The sequence below is a fragment of the Cynocephalus volans genome, chromosome 7, assembly GCF_027409185.1.
Source record: "Cynocephalus volans isolate mCynVol1 chromosome 7, mCynVol1.pri, whole genome shotgun sequence".
NCBI classification, from domain to species: Eukaryota; Metazoa; Chordata; class Mammalia; order Dermoptera; family Cynocephalidae; genus Cynocephalus; species Cynocephalus volans.
Genome location: NC_084466.1, coordinates 87238621 through 87259004, shown reverse-complemented (window position 1 = coordinate 87259004; position 20384 = coordinate 87238621). Strand labels below are relative to the sequence as shown.

The 20384-nt window shown below is 36.7% G+C and overlaps 1 protein-coding gene across 1 annotated transcript in view; it reads right to left on the bottom strand.

Moving 5' to 3' along the window:
- The window catches only part of MICU2 (mitochondrial calcium uptake 2), a 120978-nt gene extending 100872 nt beyond the window's left edge, over positions 1–20106 (bottom strand). The window contains exon 1 of the mRNA XM_063102763.1: positions 19890–20106. Coding sequence (XP_062958833.1) covers positions 19890–20099 — 210 coding nt within the window. The 5' untranslated portion in view covers positions 20100–20106. The remainder of the gene's footprint in view (positions 1–19889) is intronic.
- Between the last annotated feature and the right edge of the window lie 278 nt (positions 20107–20384).

The window sequence follows — 20384 nt, the reverse complement described above, 5'->3', positions numbered from 1 at the left end:
TGATTACATAATATTTTGGCAAATTAATTTATTGTTCAAGCCAAGCTCTGCTTTGTATATTATGTATAAATGTAGAGCAAATCATTTAAGACTTGGCAAGGATTTGCCAAAACCTTCCTTTCTGCTTTTACCTTATTCTTTTTGACATATTTCATGATAGTATATCCATGCTTTCATTTAGTAATTACTGAAGATACTTTAGCAATGAAGATTTTAAAAAATTTTATAACAGAATTTGGTGTATGATGATTAGAAAACCAGGTTTTTTTTTTTTTTTGCTTTAAGGTGGCATCAAAAATAACTAAAGTTAAAACAAACAAAAAAGTAAAATTGCTAAATAATTGCAAAAGAATTTCCCTCTTTACTTCTTCACAATTGCTGCCAATTGACTAGTTCCCAGAGTCACTTTTCTCCTTCAACTTCCTCTGCCCTTTTATGTCTTTTACAACAGTTGGTGTCAACTGGGGAAATGTGACTTCTAAATCTTAACCTCAAGTATGGGAAGAAGCAGTATAAAAATAAAACTGTGCCAGCAAATCATCCAAAAGCTAGGAGTAATATAGTGACGTGATCAAAGCAGTGAGGTGGAAGTTAGCAGAATTGTTAACATTTGCCCAGGTAGCACTAAGGTCCGTACCAAATATGAAGTTCTTTGGGTGCATGTGAAAAAAAAATCTTTCTTAACCTGAGGATTTTAGAATTTTATACGAGAAACAAAATCAGCAAAAACTTGTAATTTATAAGTTGCTACATACATTCTTTAATGGTAGGCATGGACACATGTAGCATTTGGGTAATCTTTCCCTATTAAAATTTATTTGGTGTATCAACTACTGTGCTCTTTATAATCAAGAAAATAATCTTAGAACTTGGGAAGAGAATGGAACAAGTAAATATTTGTAGCCTAGAACAGACACAGCCTGAAGTTCTGAAATGATTCAGGCAACCAAAATCTCCAAACTTGAATTGCTAGTGAAGTACGCAAAAGTAACACTGATTATTTAAAAACCTGGATGGATTTTGTCACTTTTAGTTAAAAATTAGTTTCTAAATATTTATGGGATATTACTTAGATATTCTCTTAACTTATAATTTTTGTGAAACTTTATATAAGTAATATATATTTTTACCAGTATTACTAATATTCCTCCTATGAATTTATAGGTAGACTTCTTACGCTGTGAGTGCTTGACTAACTCAACTCACTCACAGACAAGAGGGTGAAGAGAATAAATTTGAAGAAGCTCTCTTGGTCAATGAAGCTTGGTTCTAACCGACAAATGTGTTTTCCATTTATAAAGGTGTAAACAGGATAAGCTAGTAAAACAGGGCTAACAGAATGTACGCTGGGCTAGAACAGAGAATGTACAAAAGAGAAGAACTGGTGAAGAGTTTAGAAGCAAATATCATAAATTATCTGATCTAAAAGTAGTATCATCCAAAAGCTAGAAGTAACACAGGGAAGTGGAAAACAATTTTATATATAACATTTGAAACATTTTATAATGTGAAGAAGTATAAATATTAAGAATCAGGAAGGGACAAGGACGTAACCTAAAAATTTAGAGCAGAGGCTCTTAACCTCACACTACATGATCATATTTCTGTTGTTCTTAATTCCCTGAAATCATATGTGAAATATGTGTATTCATTTTTTGGGGAGAGAGGATACATAATTTTTACCACATTCTCAAACAGATTCACAACCTATTCAAAGATAAGGAAAAATGACCAAGATGAATCAGCAAACATGAGTAATAACATGGTACAATACAATGATGATTAGCAAAATAAAATGCCCCAATTTTAAGTACTGCTCATATTAGAACAGTGTATATAGTTAATTAACTTTAAATAACAGATAAATATTAGACTGAATCTCCCTTAGACATATAGAAAGTGGTCTCTTTTAGAATTTATTTACTTATTTTTTGGGCAGCTGGCCGGCACAGGGATCGAACCCTGTACCTTGTTATCAGCACCATGCTCTAATTAACTGAGCTAACTGGGCAGCCCTCTTTTAAAATTTAAAAGGAAAAAAAAGTTTCCCCAACGTGACAAAGTATGAAATATGAAATCTATTAATTCTAGATCTTCTAAAAATGTCTTACATTTTCTATCAGATAAAGCAGATTAATTAAAACAAAGAATACATACAACCGCTATATAGCCAGAATAAAGCAAAGACTAATGAAAATCATTGCTACATAAAAATTTCAAATAAAAGCCTGGTCTTAATAAAATCTTATATGCATATCTGCATAATTCTGACTTTTGTTTTCATTATACCTTTCCACTGATGTTGCAATAAAGCCACCATAGCCTGCCTTCCCCACTACTCTACATTAGGAAGCAGTTGTCACAATAAGTATGAGAAATACTTAAGGCCTTTAGCAGAGAAACAACTAAGGAGAAATACAGGCAAGAAGAAACTGGAGAGCAAGGATAAAGAGGCAAGAGACAGCCTCCAAAAGGACCAGGACAGCTCACTTTCACTATAATGACACTATTTGAAACCAACATTGTTATTTCTTAGCTTCAGAGCTAATAACTTTATCTCTACAATATGAAAGAACAATACTTTGTTAATACATCAGTATTGTCCTGCAAAGTTTAAAAAAAAAAATCTTTCTACTCAAGATATAACACCCAAAAGTTTAACAGTAACTAGTTTTTGTAAGTTGCGATAGGAGGAAGATGGTTCTTAGATGTTCCTTTTTGACTTTTCTCCTAAATTTTCAATAATAATATACACATCATTTCAATAAGAAAAAAGCCAATATAACTTTTAAGAACCAAGACACAAACAACAGCACCAGCTAAACTCCTAATATAAGAAATTTCAGTAATCATAATAAAATATTTATTATTTATTTATTGTTTCAAGAGGCAATCTTTTCATGACTGTAATTTAAGATGAACTTAATCACTGCCTAATGGTCAAGTCTACTAATGAAATACTAAGTCCTAATGCAAAAACAAAAAAGTTGCAGTATTAGAATACGTCAGGTTCCAATCACTGATAAAATATGATCAGTTAGAATTAAGTTCCTAGATAAACCCCGACGCTTCCTTATAATCATTTTTTTCCGTTTGCCATTCAAGTATCTTATACTTGGTATGTCTGAGAGTAAGTACTACTAGAAGAGAAAAATCTTTCATATACACTTCAACATATGTAGCATGCTGGACGTGATGATTAAATGAGCCTTCAGGAGGTGCTCATCTATTTATTGTTTGTTTTTCCTTTGCAGTATGGCAGTCACAACTCCACCTATGGCAAACCCGCTGAAGCAACATTCACAGCAGTACTACACCACCAAAAGAGCAGCCCCCCAGACCTAAACTTCAATCCTGGAGCAATTCCAAGCATTTCAGAACTCCCCAGGACAGTGGGTTTAAATAGAGGCAGAAGCCATATTATGAATCTGCTTCTGATTTGAGTTTGTTCTTAATTTGGCAACTACACCAAATTAAACTGAAAAAGATTTTGTCTTTAAAACCTTCAAAAGGGGCCGGCCTGTGGCTCACTCGGGAGAGTGCGGTGCTGATAACACCAAGCCAAGGGTTGAGATTCCCTTACCGGTCATCTTTTAAAAAACAAAAATAAATAAATAAATAAATAAATAAATAAATAAAATAAAACCTTCAATAGTGTGATTTTATCTCTTGGCATTTACACTGTACACACACAAAAATACAGAAACCAACTCATTTATAGCTTTGTGTGTATAATCTAATTGTGTATACTAGTGAATGAGAAAAATTACAAACCGTATATATACTAAGTCATTCATATTTTGCTTTGGAATATCTAGAATAATTAATGGAAAACCACTGTGCTTTCATATTTAAGGATCATTTTGCCTAATTTAAAAAATGGTTTGTATTTCCAGGGTACATACCAGCTAAGTGATGAGGGACTGAGGACAAAGATGCCTGGGATCTTAAGGTATAAAGTTTCTGGTACATAACATATAAAGCATATAATATACATGTGGATAAATTTAAGATCTTATAAGGCCTCATTTCTTAATTAATACTAATCACAACTTTTACTCTACACACCATACATCCATGGAACTTTCATAGATGTCAATGATAACTTTTATATAGACCAGGCTGTACTTTAAAAAATGATTCTTGAAATACTATTTCTATATTGAAATTACTTACAGCTAGAAAACATTTAATAATCTTACTTATGGAGGGCAGGTTATTAAGAGAAAATATTTGCTATTGATTTACTTTCCAAATATTCACCACTTTTTTAAACTATGAATACAACTTTTTTTTTTTTTTTTTTTAAATTTTATTTTATTTTATATGTATTTTTTATTTTTTTGTCTTTTTTGTGACCGGCCGCACCGCACTCAGCCAGTGAGCGCACCGGCCATCCTTATATAGGATCAGAACCCGCGGCGGGAGCACTGCCGCGCTCCCAGTGCTGCACTCTCCCGAGTGCGCCACGAGGTCGGCCCTGAATACAACTTTTAATTCATACACTGCTACTATTAGAGGCTTAGAATATGTTTATTCTTTGTTGTAATTCATAAAACTCCAAAATTCACAGTAACAAAACCATTAATTTGTATACATTATCTACTAGAACATATGGATTATAGAATAAGAGCAAATAGTAACAATTTTTTACTTGGGTTCAGCTAAACAAATATATTTGCAAAAGTAAAGATTATGCTTTTATATTACAATTTTCTTTCTTCCTTGGCCCCCCACAAAAGTACCTCCACGGATTTAGAGTAGGATATATTAAGTACTGTCCTTCAATTATATACAAGGAAGGAAAGTAAGACAACCTTTCATTCATGCAGGACAAATAGCTACGCCAAAGGCACAAATTACATCTAATCATGGGATATAACTTTGCCATTTTTCTTTTCATAATCTAGCCATTCACACACTTTGATTTCTGACTTCCATTTGGGTTTATTAACATCAAAGCTTTGTCATCACTTATCTGTTTCTACAAACATTTCTACCTGAGGCAATAAAGTATAAAAACTTCTTTGCATTCTTGCTTGACTGCTGCAAGAAAGCTTTAGCCTTCATTGGGCTTAGAATGTTTCATGGTTATTAAACTTCTGTATCTTGCTGTAAAGTTTATTGCCCTTGGCATACCAATTTTAAATGTACTATCATTAAACCCAATGCACTGCACACAAATACACTAGCAGTACACTCTAATAAGTTCCAGTTTTATCCATTATTAATGTCTTATTAATGTCATTTGTTCCCACAAAAATAATCACCACAAATAAAACAGCTGCAAATAAGAGAAAGCAATGCCAATTTAATTTTATAAATACTTTAGAGTGCTAATTGCATGTTAAAATAGCTCCATCTTATTAATTACATTAGTTGAGTTTTTAAAATAGTCACTGATGTACAATAGAAGAAAGTCTTATCTCTAATGAAACTTGTTAATTCATTTCCTAAGTTAAGATATTTCTGTTTGACTGTTTAAACATAATGGTCCACATTCCTTGCTTTTATTTAAAATTTGTGACCATATGTTTTATTTGGGTTGTATTCACAAAATACAAAGTAAGTTCAAAATATGAATTTAAATGATACCAAAGAAAAACAAACCATCTTTGGTATTCTCTTACTATTTTAGCATTTTAATAATTTTTAACTTAATGCCCATATACGTTACTTGTATTAAACTCATAATACCATATTTCTGAAAAATAATTTATTAGATAATACTTTATAGCAATATTTAAAAATTCCAATTAGGTGACATGCCAAAAGAAAGCCATCAGAAGCTTGTGGCAATTGGTCCTATATTCATCATAACTGTTGGGTCTAAACTCTCATTGTTCATGAACTGTGTAACTTATCCCTTCTCCCCTTAACTCTTTGGGTTACTCTCTCCAGGAGCAGTTACTACAGATCCCGTCAATATGGCCCACATTTCTGATTCTACCTCTGTATTTCCCAGAGCAGTACACAATCATTTTCTTTTCTTTCTTTGTTTTCTTTGTTGTGACCGGTAAGGGGATCGCAACCCTTGGCTTGGTGTTGTCCGCACCGCGCTCAGCCAGTGAGCGCACCGGCCATTCCTATATAGGATCCGAACCCACCGTGAAAGCGCCGCTGTGCTCCCAGCGCCACACTCTCCCGAGTGAGCCACGGGGTCGGCCCAGTTTCTTTCTTTTTTTTTAATATAAGGCAAGAGTAAAAATAGTTTTTAGTTGGCTTCTAGGATTAACCATACCCTCTGCTTTCACTCCTGTTATAATGGAAGAAGTATCATTGCTACTGTAAAACATCGAACCTTTCTACTTGTGGTCTTCACTCCACATAGCCTTCTTTCTCAAAAATGTCGGCCTATAATTATCCCAAGTCAGATCTGCAACAATTCTTGCCTCCTTAATACATCACTGTATCAGCATTCAAACGTCCTCTACTGTCTCTCATCTTAAAATAAAAACAAAAACAAAACCTGCCCTTGGTCTCATATCTCCTGCCCACCTGTGCTCTTTTTAAAACTCTTTACAGCAACACTTCTACAAACAAGTATCTCTACTTGTGTTCTCTGCTTCCTTACTTCACAATCTCTCCCCAACAAATTCTGATTAGATTTCTGTCCCAAATGTTTCACTGAAACTCCTCTTGTCAAGGTCATCAACAACTTCCCTATTGCCACACCCAAAGCTCGATTTTCTGTTCTCACCTTCTCAGCAACAGACATAAATGAGCACTCCCTCATTCCTGAAACACTTTCTCATGACTATACGGTAATGTTAAGCATATAATTTTGCCACTTATCTAATGCTTTCTGGTTATGCAAATATTCTTCTTTTAGAAAGATTATACGAAACTGCCATATGAAACTTCTTGCTATACTTAAAGGATGCTACAGTATCCATGAAACAGGAGAAAATACTGTTTTATTCACAGAATTAGTTATGCTTCTGAGCAACTGGCTACTATGAAGCATGTAGCTGCCCTGTTCCCGCTTTGAACTTGCTGCTAAGTTTAAAATCAAATTTATGAGTCACTTCAAGCGTAATATGGGACCTTATAGAATATATTTTAATCTTATGGCATATATTTATTACTCCCCTTTCCCTATTTTTCTTTTAAAAATTTTAACTTACAGTAGCATTTTTCTAAACCACCTTAAGTCTTTCTATTACCAATGTCAGCATAAATATGGTACAAAAAGAATGACAGCATTAAAGTTGGTAGGGAACAATGTCTACCTCTGTCTTCCTAGAAGCTGCTCTTCCAGGCTTCTTCTTCCCTCTTTCCCATTATTTGTCTGACATTTCAGAGAATAAGATTTTCCATATCCCAGGCAAATTATCTGTCATTTCGTGATACCTAACCTAAAAACTTTCTTCCCTCACATCAGTTAATCAAGAATTGGCTGCATTCCTTTCTTCTTTCTTCCCCTCTGCCAGGGACGAGTGGAGCAGGGCATGGCATGTGTAAGGTACAGCTTTCAGGAGACTGTTACATATGGGGAGACTCAGTATCCAAATAAACTTGATGGTAATGGGTTGAAACTCTGAGTAAAATAGGAATCCATGAATCCAAGTAGATATAAACAGGGGAGAAGAGAAAGCCCTATGAACTCTCATAGTATCTCCCCACAATATAGTTATTAATTAATGAGCATAAAATACTTAACTTTACAATGAAGAAACGCGGCAGATACCATCTTAACCAAATGATAAAAGTAAATATCGCCAGAAGAAATCTACATTGTGTGCTTCCTAATATGTGATACGTTGGAAAGAACACAGCATGGCTTTAGTGGTATTCACAACAAAAATGCAAAAAACATAAATATAGTTGAGGAAAAAACCACCATACCTAAATTAAGGGACATTCTGTTTGACTGTTTGCAAAGTAACTAGCCACTACTCAATGACAGGTGAAAATGCTTTAAAACTGCTAACACGTATAAGAACAATATAGATGGACTGAATCTTGGAGGAAAGACACACTAATTTTGAACTGAATTTAGCCATTTTAAGCACAACTTTAGCTGGGCATTCTATCTACTCATTCATTCATCCACTCACTTATTCATTTAATAATTATTTATTAAGTACTTACTATGAACCAGGGACTGTGCTAGGTATTGTTAGTAAAATGATAAATGAAAGCTAAATAATTATGTACAAGTACTTTAGAATGGTAGTTGTAAAATAATAACTAAATGTGAGCTTAAAGTAGATGAAATTTCAGTGAGTCCTGGATCTTGATTTTCTTTTTTAATAGATTCAGAGAAGCTGGACTTAGAACTGCACGGCTGAAGACATTTTGCTTTTTCCCAACGTGAAGACATCTAATTCAAATTAATTAATTAATTATTAAATTTAGCATTTACAATACATTTATATATAACAGAATCAACTACAGGAATGATCATACAAAATTAATCTAAACCCAGTAAGTAAGCTTTATAATGTGAGACAATGACTGAAATATAATATTCTGCCATATTATTTTCCTTGCCAAAGCCTCAAATCCAGATTCCGGGCAGGTTATAAAAACAGGTAATATATAAGAATTCTGAAAACTTTTAAGCCAGTCTTGGTATCTATATGGAAAGACCCAAATACTATTTATTAATTCTCAAACCATATTAATTTATCTAACATGATTTGACCACAGTGGACAAACAGCATTTTTTCTTAACTACTCCTAGCCTGTTTTGCCTTTCTCCTGAGCACTGGGGAAATCATTTTCCAATCTGAGGGAAACCTTTCTGTTACGTTTCTTTGAGAGCTACTTCCATACCAAAGATTTCCATTCTCCTAAGGACAAAGGTTTTGTCAAACAATGCATGTCATCTCAACTGAAGCGATGAAAATGTGACTAAATTTTCACATTCTCAGGCAATGACAACTAGGTCATGCCTGCCACCTGGCCAAAGGGATTGTAAAACACCACTGACTTATGTCCTAGAATGAATGAAATACAGCATAAGCTCAGGGCTGCTGTGATAGTTTAATTAAATCTACCTTAATAAGGATTTCTTTAGTTATTTTATATTTTTAACAAATTATATTTAAATACTCAGCAAAGTGCTATGGATCAGAATATAAAAAATAGTTTCTGAACTTAAAAGCTAATAATGTTGTTAGAGAGACTAGACATACTCATGAGAAAATACAAATACTAGTTAATGGCACAAAACAAAACACTACGAAAAGTAAAAGAAAGGAGAAATTAAAGTAGGCTTCATGGAGATCATCTCCATGGATATAAACAAGATCCTCAGAATGAGGAGATGACACTCCTTACAGAGGGTTGATTAGCAGGAATTGATAACAGAAACTGATAGTCATCATGGATGCCAAAATGTGTAAATTAAAAGCACGAAAAACTAGGCTGTTCTAAGAGGTAAACATTAGAAAGTTTGCAAGAGCTAATGCTGTTTTGTAATACAAGTTTCTAATAGATCATCTAATATTGCTGCAGTTTGTCTTATACTCATTTAAAATGGTCAATCGTAATCTAAGATGGGGTGAGACTAAGAGGCAAAATATCAGTTTAGAAATATGTGTCACAAAGGTCACTATATGGGATCTAAATACAAAATCACACCAATGTAACACACATTATTCCAAGATACGTTTGTATGAAAGGCATTTTATCATGATATTTACATGGATCCACAAAATATTTACATGGATCCACCTTAAAAGTATTTTTTCCACTACTTTCTTACTTAAATAAAAGCATGCAAAATTAAAACATCAAGAGAGATAAAACATTTATGAAATGTCAATAAAGATTAGGTGAGAAGTTATTGAAATTGGACTTGACAACTAAATTAGAACCGCAACTACAGAAAAAATAATTTTATTTACTCAGAAAATGATGTTACCTCAATTTACATAGTAACCTTCCTCTTAGGAGAAATCAAAGTGATTCTCACACATTGAGCCACATTTTCATAAAGCATGAAGGTACAAATTTTATGAAGTATGGTTTTAAAATACATGTTTTCTGAAGTGCACCAACAATTTCTGGTCACCACAACAGTAATTTTCATATTGGTGATTTACTAAATTTTCTCACTAAAAATAAGTTTTATTGAAAAATTCAAAGGCATTATAAACCTAATATGTTTTGAACCCTAAGACAAAGATGACTAATTTATAAATCTAAGATTATTTTCAACTTTTAGTAGCATTTTCTGTACATAAAACAGATAGCAAGAAGGGATCTCTCAAAGGCTGCCCATCTGATTTTCTTCTAGACTTTGAGAAGCCTCTTTGATAGAACACAGCTAGAAACCATGGCTCTTTAAGACCCAATACCAAATACTGACTACATTAGTTTCCTAGGGCTGCCATAACAAAGTACTACAAACTGAGTCGTTCGAACAACAGAAATCTACTTGTCTCACAGTTCTGGAGGCTAGAAGTCTAAGCTCAAGGTGTCTTCAGGACCATGAGCCCTCTGAAGGCCCTGAGAAAGGATCTGTTTTAGGGCTCTCTCCTAGTTTCTGGTAGTTCATTGGCTCGTGGCAGCATAATTCCAATTTTCACATGGTATTCTACCTATGCGTGCATCTCCATGTCTAGATTTCCCCTTTCTATTAGGCTACCAGTCATATTTTTGTTGTTGTTGTTGTTTGGCGGCTAGTCAGTACAGGGAACTGAATCCTTGACCTTGGTGTTACAAGGCTGTGCTCTAATCAACTGAACTAAGTGGCCGGACTGTGTACAGGTTTTTGTTTGTTTTTTTTGGACACCAGTCATATTGGATCGGGGGCCCAACCTAGTTCAGAATGACCTCATCTTAACTAACACAACTGCAATGATCATATTTCCAAATTAAGGTCATATTCTGAGGTTATGAGACTTAAAATTTCAACATATGAATTTTGAGGGGACACAACTAAAGTCATAACACTCTACCCCAAATTCATGTCCTTCTCACATGCAAAATACATTCAACCCATCCCAACATTCCCCAAAGTATTAATCCTCCAGTATCAACTCTAAGTCTGAAACTCTTATCTAAATATTATAACTAAGTCCCAAATCTTATCATCTAAATCATCCAAATCAGTTATGGGTGAGACTCAGTGTAATTCATCCTTGGGTGAAATTCTACTCCTGTGAACCTGTGAAATCAGACAACATATTATCTGCTTCAAAAACACAATGATCAGACAGACATAGGGCAGACATTCCCATTCCAAAAGGGAGAAATTAGAAGGAAAAAAAGGGGTCAGGGGTTCCAGGCAAGTGTGAAATCTATCTGGGCAAATTCCATTAGATTTGAAGGCTGGAGAATAATGCTCAGTGGCTCCATGTTCTGTACTCTGGGTCTACCGGGTGGTGGCCTCATCCTCAAGGTCATTCTTCCCTTTTCTTGAAAGACAACAGCCAGATAGCTCTATTGGCCTATGGAATCCCAGAAGTCTGACAGCCTTCTTTCACTTACTTCCTTCTCTGTTCCCTTCAGTCCAAGCTGGTAGTGTTTCTGCTGAGATGGATGATGATATCCATGGCTCACACACTTAATCTCTTCAGCAAACAGTTGTCCAAACACACACTTAGTGTACCCTGCAGAGTACACTAAGTACACTAATTTCTCATTTTTTGCGATATGGACAGGCCAAGAATTTTCCAAATCTTAAATTCCATTTCCTTTTTTGTGTAACAATTCCTTCTTTAATTTCTTTCTCCACTCATATTTTGCTATGTGCAGTGAGGAAAAACTAAGCCATGCCTTTCACACTTTGCTTAGAAATCTCCTTTCCTAAATATCCAATCTCATCATTCACAAGTTCTACTTTCCACAACACAAAAGAATACAATTCAGCCAAATTCTCTGCCAGTTTATAACAATGACTGCCTTTCCTTCAGTTTCCAATAACTTGTTCTTCATTTCCATCTAAGACCTTACCAGAGCACTTTAACATTCATATTTCTAGTAACAGTCTATTCAAGGCAATCCAGACTTTTAAAATTATGTACCTCAAAACTTTTTCAGCCTCTACCCATTCACCCAATTCTAAAGCTACTTCCACACTTTTAGGTATCTGTTACAGCAGCACACCACTTCCCCGTACCAAAACCTGTATTAGTCCAGAGAAACAGAATCAATAGGATATATATGAGGGTACTTCAAAAAATTCAGGAAAGCTTTGTATTACCTTATAATTCTATTCTTACACAAATTTTTGAAGTACTCTCACATCTCCCCAAGGGTAGGGGGAAAGGAAGGGGAGGGGAGAAAAGAGAAAAAGAGATATTTAAGGGATTGGCTCAAACAATTGTGGGGGCTGGCAAATCCAAAATGTGCAGTGCAGGTTGGCAGGCTAGAATTTGGGTAAGAGGTGATGGTGTAGTCTTGAATATAAAATCTGCAGGGCAGGCCAGGGAGACTGGGAATTCAGGCAAGGTTTGTATGCTGCATTCTGGAGGCCAACTCCTTCTTCCTCAGGTAGCTTCAGTCTTTGCTCTCTTAAGGCCTTAAAATAATTGAATAAGGCCCGCCCACATTATAGAGGGCAATGTGCTTTACTCAAAGTCTGATTAAATCTTAATCACATCTAAAAAAATACCTTTCAAAGGTACATCTACACTGGTGATTAACCATACAACTTGGCACCATAACCTAGCTAAGTTGACACATAAAATTAACCATCACACTGATCTCAGTGACTGTCCTGCTATTGTTAATGATATTTGTATCAAAAATATAAAAATTGTAATTTCAACAATGTCTTATAGCCTTCTTCTTTCATTATTTTTTTCACTACAATTAAAATACTCTAAACTCAATTCCCACACTAAATTATCAGCAATTTTCTAAAGAGCAATAAAAAGTAATGCCAGGCAAAATCTCTGGTAGGGATGAGTCTATTTTTTCAAATCAGGGAAATGTATCCAACAAACATTTAATGAGCACCTGAAAAGTGCCAGGCTTTAAATTCAGTGTTAGCCAGACAGACAATAAATACTAAAGAGAAGCTCATTTTATTGTGTTTTTAAATTCTTTGATGATGAGAACTGTTTGAAAAACAAGGGACAAGTTGGACCATATCAAGTGTCCGCAAATCTTCAGCACTGCATATAACGCAAATATGAAAAACTTTAACTTGTACCCTTTGTTACAAGTAGTCAAACTAAGGGTTGCTCTGTCCCTTGAAACTTGGGTGAAACTCTCTTTAACTCTATACCAGTTATTAATTTATTGTCTCTCAGCTCCTAATCTACCCTTCTTTGTTCTGCTTTGTGATACTGGAGCTGGACTTCATAAACTTTTCTCCTTTGCCAGCAGGAGCATTAGTCTTTGTCGAAGGAGGACATTGGAGTGACACTGCAAGACAACCAGAGGCAGAAATGCACTTTCCTTCCAGGTCCCAGTCTGCCTTTTTAAATTCACAGCAGGAGCCCAAAGGCCCTCACAAGACCAGCAAGGGCCACTTTCAATCAGTTCCAGTGGGCAAATACAGTTGCTTGGCTGCACCCTCAGGACACGCTCTTCCCACCTGGTGGGAGGCTTCCAAACATCTCTAGTGAGCAGCTTCCAAAGCAACTTCAGAGGGGTCCTTAGGCCACATACACCCCACCAGGCTGCAACTTATGAGCTGCTCCAGGGAGCCACTTCTGCATAGCTCTGGCCAGGCCTCAGGCCACATTCTCTTACCCAGCAGATCACTTCTATACACAAGTTCCAGCACACTCACCCTTTCCAGCAATGGCAGTCTCCTTCTACAGTCTGGCTGTGGGGCCTGTGTCATCTGGCAAGTTTCTTCATATTCCTTTATATCCCTGTGGTAGCCATACCCTCTTCAAAGAGGCAGAATCTCAAATTTGGGGGTAGAAGGGAAGACCTCTTCAAAGTCCTTAGTTCCTTCACTGTCCAGTCTCCCTTGACCTAAAGGTAGTAGCTACTTTTCGGCCCCTGCTACTTCTGTACCCCACAAGAGTCCTTTTACTCCTTTGGCAGTCAATCACCTTTTACTGGATAATTTTTTATGTTAAATTTCCCTGTTCAAACTACTGGTTTGATTTTTGTCTCCAAATTGGACCCTGACAGAGATAAATCCCACCTTTAACTTCACAATCTATGAATGTTCAAAACCCTCCCAGGAGGGTTGCTAAGAATTTGGGCAACAGGGGGAACTTACATTCTCCTTGCCTCCTCTCTTAGGTATCACTTTCATCCAGTGCTACCTCTGCTTAAACCACAGGAACCTTGTGTAACTGTTCAAGCACCTGTGAACTTACTAACTTTACTAAAGACAGGCTGGGAGATGGGAAGATCATAAGGTCATAAAGCTGCCTTTCCAATCCTGTCCTCCTCTTTCCCTTCTGTCTCTACTCCCACTACTCCGTTGCTCCCACATTTCCCTATATGCTCCACATTCTTCTGCCTGTATTATGTGAAGCAGCTTTCCCTCACCTCTGAGGCCTGAGTCAGTCACATTCAGGTTCTTATGGGGTTTACTCTCTACTTCAAGTACTTATCATAGTATGTAAACAAAAACCATTCTCTTCCTAAGAGGATTTTTAGCCAATTGTTAAGATATAGACCTTGCTGTGGCTATATCTTCAGTTGGTGCAATCAATGTTATACAAAGTGTGTACCAGGCATTTAACTACAACACAAAAATATAGTGTTTATTAACACAGTTGGCTTTGCCATATGTGAGGATTATTTCCCAAATTAGAAAATAATTTAATTGGCTTGAGGTTTACCAGTTGAAGCTTCTCAATAACTGGAGTGAAAATGCTTTAATTTTATTTAAATTCTAAAATTGATATTTGATATTGTAATGTGATAGTGAAGGACAAAAACTTGCTGTATAAAAGACAAACATAAATGTTAATATTAATTAAAAAGTCAATCTCACATGTAGTAATAGGTGGAACAGACCCATCTTTAAACTTTTGAGACAAAGGTATACCTATTATTATAGCATTATAAATTTCATCAATCTATTCACCCATTCAATAAACATTTATTACATCTACTACATGACAAACTATTTTTTAGGCCCTGGAGATACAGCTGAAAAGAGCAAGGTCTCTTATTTACTCATGTTTTCTACTGGGAATATGGCATGACATGCCTCTATGGCTTTAAGTATACAATTGAGTAGTTAGGACAGTTGGCAACTTAGCTGATTCTAACCATTTCTAGATACTGGTTATAAATGCCAATCAAACCAAAAATAGACAAAGTCACCATGTAATGTAATTCAGTTCAATTCATTCATTTGCTCTTTGGATAAACATTTATTATGTGCCGCTGTGTGACTGTGTTTAGTCTAGGCCCTAAGAATACAGAGATAAAAAAAGACAGGCAAGAGTCCATTCTAGCAGGAGAAGACTAAATAACTAGATAAAATAATTTCAAAGAGTGATAAGCACAAGAGAAAAGAAAAACCAACTAAATGATAACAGAGGAAAAAAATTTAAGGGTTTATAAATACAAAAATAAATAAATGTATAAAAGGAAATCAAATACGAATGAATTTAAATGATAAGGAATTTGGACTTATTTAGAATTAAAAAATACAGTGTTACAGACTAGGTTATGCAAAATAATTTTACTTTTTAAACAGTATTGGACAAATTCTCCATTGAAAATGAAACAGCAAAAAAAAAGACCTGTTATGAAGTCAGGGAAACCCATTGTATCCAATATTAGACATAATTTAAAAAGAAAATTAATGTAAAGCCAAAAAACCAAAAATTTAGGGAACAAATGAAATATTTGTGCAATTAACAAATGAATAAGAACAAATAAAATACCACCACTGTTGCTAACTGTGAACTATACTGCATTTTACTTTTGTTTTACTGTTTTTTTCTTTACTCCCCCTCCCCCCGCTGCTAAGTTTTGGGCCTTATTATTACAATGACATAACACCAAAGGTTCAGAAATCTTACTTTTAGTCTGATCTTACATGCTGTTGAGGATTTACTTAGCAATACGGAGGTTTGTTTATTTGTTTTCATTGATTTTGGATTACCAATATATTATTTCTAGCTTGTAATAACAAAATACAATAATAGCCATAACTCTTTTATTATTGAAATTCTTGTGGAGGAAAAAATTTATTTTGCCATTGCAACTCTAAAACTCTCTAGCTCCTAACCGCTTTCCCCACTGTAAGAAAATAATCTAAGTGATTCATTTTCAGAAATGACTTATCTGAGGGTGTTTTAACTGAAATGATTCAGGCCCAGTCTGAAAGTTGCCTGACTGGTCCAGCCCATTCCTGGAGGGCTGGTGAACAGATAGAGCTCCCCTTGATACGGTAATTAGTTACTAGCCCCCACTGTTTTCTCCATTCCCTGGTGTTCCTCCTTTCACAGGGCTTTAGTGGGCCTTTTTTGTGGGCTTGTCCTGAGTCCTCAAAGAAACTTCTTATAAGGGGGTAATAAATTGGGGTAATAAATCTTAGGTGTCATCCAGGAAGATTGTGCACCCCGCAGTACTCTCAGCCAATGAGGAACTGGGGGGAGGGACTTGCATACTAGGAAATAAATTGCTTGCTACAGCCCTTTTTTGCATGCCTGCCCTTCAGACACCTGAACCTTGCAAGGCCGCAATTAAAGTTGCTGTACCTTGTGTCTCCGCATCCATCCTTTCGTACTGGATGGGTGAGGGCATTTCTCAAACCTACTAAAATAACTTTTTATAATATTTTTTAAAAATCAAGGTTCATTAAGAATGCAGCTATCCTTTTAGAGCAGAATGGATCTGAACAATAGAATAACATTTTGTCTCCCTCCTCCTATCATTTATGATCTGATTTTACTATGCTTGAATCAAATATAATAATATTGGAATGGGAATAATACTGAAAATCTTAGAACAGTTTTCAAATATTCTTATGTGTTTTAGAAAAAGCAGTTTACATAGAAATAACTGATATGCTGACATGCTCTAAAGCAAATTCTACTAAGAATTTCTTTGTAGGAGGCAATATTTTGTTACCCAGTTGTAATCACTAGAAACAATACAACTACATTTTATGCAAGACTTCTGTGACTCAGACTTCTTAGAAATTTATACTTAGATGTTCTTCAAATTTATCCACTAATTTAGCTCCCATCAATGCTCTCCTGAATTACTGCAACAGCTCTCTAACTTTAGTTTTCAATTCATTCCCTTTACTAAAGTCTCCATACTCTTCCCAAAGGTCAAAACCAAATTTGTGATATAGTAATACATGTACTTCTTTATGCAATAAATAACATGTGGTGGCAAGTTTAATAAGTACTCTCATTTTGAAAATGTGATACCTTGAGATAGTTGTAACAACTATGATATAAAAGGAAATAATCTGAGATTTCTGTTGATGACAATGTCAGTAACTACGATACTACTGTAGCTTGTTGCCTACATTTCTAATTGAAGAAAACATTAAATTATAGGTCAATGAAAACAAAAATGTAATCTTTTTCTAAGTTCACAGACCCCCTGAATTCTGTGCCTGGATCTATGGGGGTTCATGAGGGTTAAGAACCTTTATAATGGCTTCCTGCTGCCCTCAAGAAAAAATTCCTGTCACATGATTAAGGGGCACTTAATGATCTGATACCTGGCCATCACTCACACCCAGTTTTGAACCTCATCTATCGCAGCTCATATTCTGCGGAGTCAAATCTTACTTCCAGACCTCTGCAAAGCTATTATCTTTGCCTGCAACAATCTTCCCCTTCTCTTTGCCCAGCAAACTCCCAATCGTCCTTCATGTGTCAGTTTACATATTATTCACTTACGTAACCAAAACTGTGTTGGGTGCTCTTCCAGTACTCCCACAGCACCCAGCATTTACACCTATGACAGCATTTACCACACTGTGTTAAAATTTCCCTCCCCCACTAATCGGTAAGCACATGAACTGTGTCTCTAATACCCACTCCCTGCACTTTGCCTGGCACAAAGTAGGATTTCAATAACTGTGGAATTCAAAGAAGGGAGATCCCAATTTATCTGCTGTTTCATGACCTGGAATTCTATCTTTAATTTGTAATTGACCCTCACAAATGGGAACCAGAAAAGTGTAGGATTCCATTAATATAAATTCACTGTTTTTACTGGAAAAATCACCTGGTGTGATGATTGAAAGTGAAAGACATTATCACTATTATTATAGATCCATAGCAGGAAGATTTTATTGTCCTGTGATACTGAGTAAAATAATTATAACTATATGAACTCATAAAATAAAATTGTATCCAGAGATGAAAGATCACTAATTCTCTCAGGTCCCCTCATTCTCTCCAATATTCAGCCTCTGCTGCTGAGAGGAATGTCCACTGTGGTAGCAGAAGGATGAGAACCACTGTCTTAAATTGGTCCAACAGCAGATCAAGCAAATGCTGTGTCAACAGACCTAATAAAACAATTGATAATAAAATGGTTTCTGTATTACTTTAGCTAGGCCGAAAGTTACAAAGTTGCTGGAGAGTGGGGACAGAACTGGGGAGAGAAACCAAATTATTACACTGTTGAGAATTTTTCAGAGTCAAGCCAGGAATTCAAAACATTAACAGACTAAAAGTGGGTCAGAAAAAACCCCCAGTGAGATTAAGTGAAATCAGAATCTACAAATTGCTAAGGGCTTGGGTGGGGGGGGATTTAAGTCATCATCTGGGACAGTGAATGAATCACTTAGGATGGAAGGTTCTGAGTGTGACTATAGAGGGCTCTAAGACAAAGTTCAAAAATGTGGATTTTATACTAGGCAGAATGAAGCACTACTGATTTCTGAAGAAGGGTATACACCGTGTGGTTAAAGTAATATTCTGGGTAAGATTAAGCGTTCCAAACAGGATGAATTAAGGGGATAGAAATCGACGAATAATAATAAATTGAATTACGACTCAAGACCAATTAACAAAAATGCTATAAAACACTAGAAGATAGATCCTTCCACCTGTGATCAGAAACGGTGTGAGGATGGGTGAGAGTTATTGCATGTATTATGTAGCAGTATCCTAATTTAATACAAATAAAAACATCATTTGCCAATACTTAAATTCACAAGGCCTGTTTTCCTCTCTTTTATTGTGTCTGAATGTCCCTTATGTTTTTCCTTAGAAAGGCATAACACAAATCTAACAAATAAAGAAAAAGAATAAAATACTACTTTTAATTTTCAAACAAATTCACATATAAAACTTATTAAAATTAAAATCTGCATAAAACATATTAAAGGTAGTACTCTTTATCAAATGTTTAAATGTTTTACATAGCAATATTACTTATCTTGAAGTACGGTCCTTGACCTTTACCTTTAACAGATGGAAGTTTTAGCAAAAATGTTTTTTGCTTAGTTCTTGCGGTCCATTAAAGCATTAAGGTTTATAATTATGTAATAATGTTCCTTAGAATTGATAAAATCTGGAAATTATCGACTGGTTAACTTTTATGACTGACATTTTCATGACTAAAAAAAAAGTTACCCGCTAGGATAACTTCACCATGCAATACAAAGAAGCGGTCGTAAAGCTTTTAGTTGCACAGGTTAGCACAGGTACGTCGGGGTGGGGAACCGGACGCACACACCTGCAACCCGAACGCCACTTCACTAATCGGGGAGGAAGGGGCGAGGTGTGGAGAGAAAACTGAATTAAGACTCGAGTTAAGACACGCCCACCCTCATCACCACCAAATGTGTGCGGTCGGTTTGCTGTCCGTGGCGTGCAGCTTCCGTGGGATTCTCCTAGGGGAGGCTGAGTCTCCTGTCACCGGCCTCGGATGCCCTCGGGGGCCCGTGCCCAGGAAGGAGCCCGTCCCACGCCAGCTCGGGAAGACTGGCGCGGCCGCCCAGCTCCAAACCCCTCCCCACCCAGGGCCGTCTGAGCAGGGAGGAGCGTGGCTGGGGCTCGCAGGAAGGTCCCGCCCGGTACCTGAGCGAAGACTGTGAGGCTGCCCTCGCGCGCCGCGACGTTTACGCGGCCGTGGTGCCAGGTCGCTGCTGCTCCTACCAGGGCCACGCCGGCCACTGCCGCCGCCAGGGGCCCGGGGCCCGGCACGGCCCGTCGGCTGGCAGCGAGAGCGCGCCACACTCTCCCTCCCCAGGCCGCCAGCCGAGCGCCGCTCCCCGCAGCCGCCGCCATCTTTGCGGAAGCGCCGCAGAGCAGCGCCCCGCCCCGCACTCCCCTCACCCTACGCCTTCGACCTGACGACTCCCGCGAGGACGCCGCTCTCGCGAGATCCGGGCGGCCTCTGTTCGGTCGCGCGGGCGTGCGACGTGCGTGCAGTTGCTGAGGCGACGCTGTGAGCCGCGGGATGTGACCCTCGGTTCAGGCGGCGCCTTCTACGACGGTGGGGATGGGATAACTGGAAAAGTGTCAAAACGACTCAAAACAGGCTCTTTCTATTCAAGACAAGATAGTGCCCCT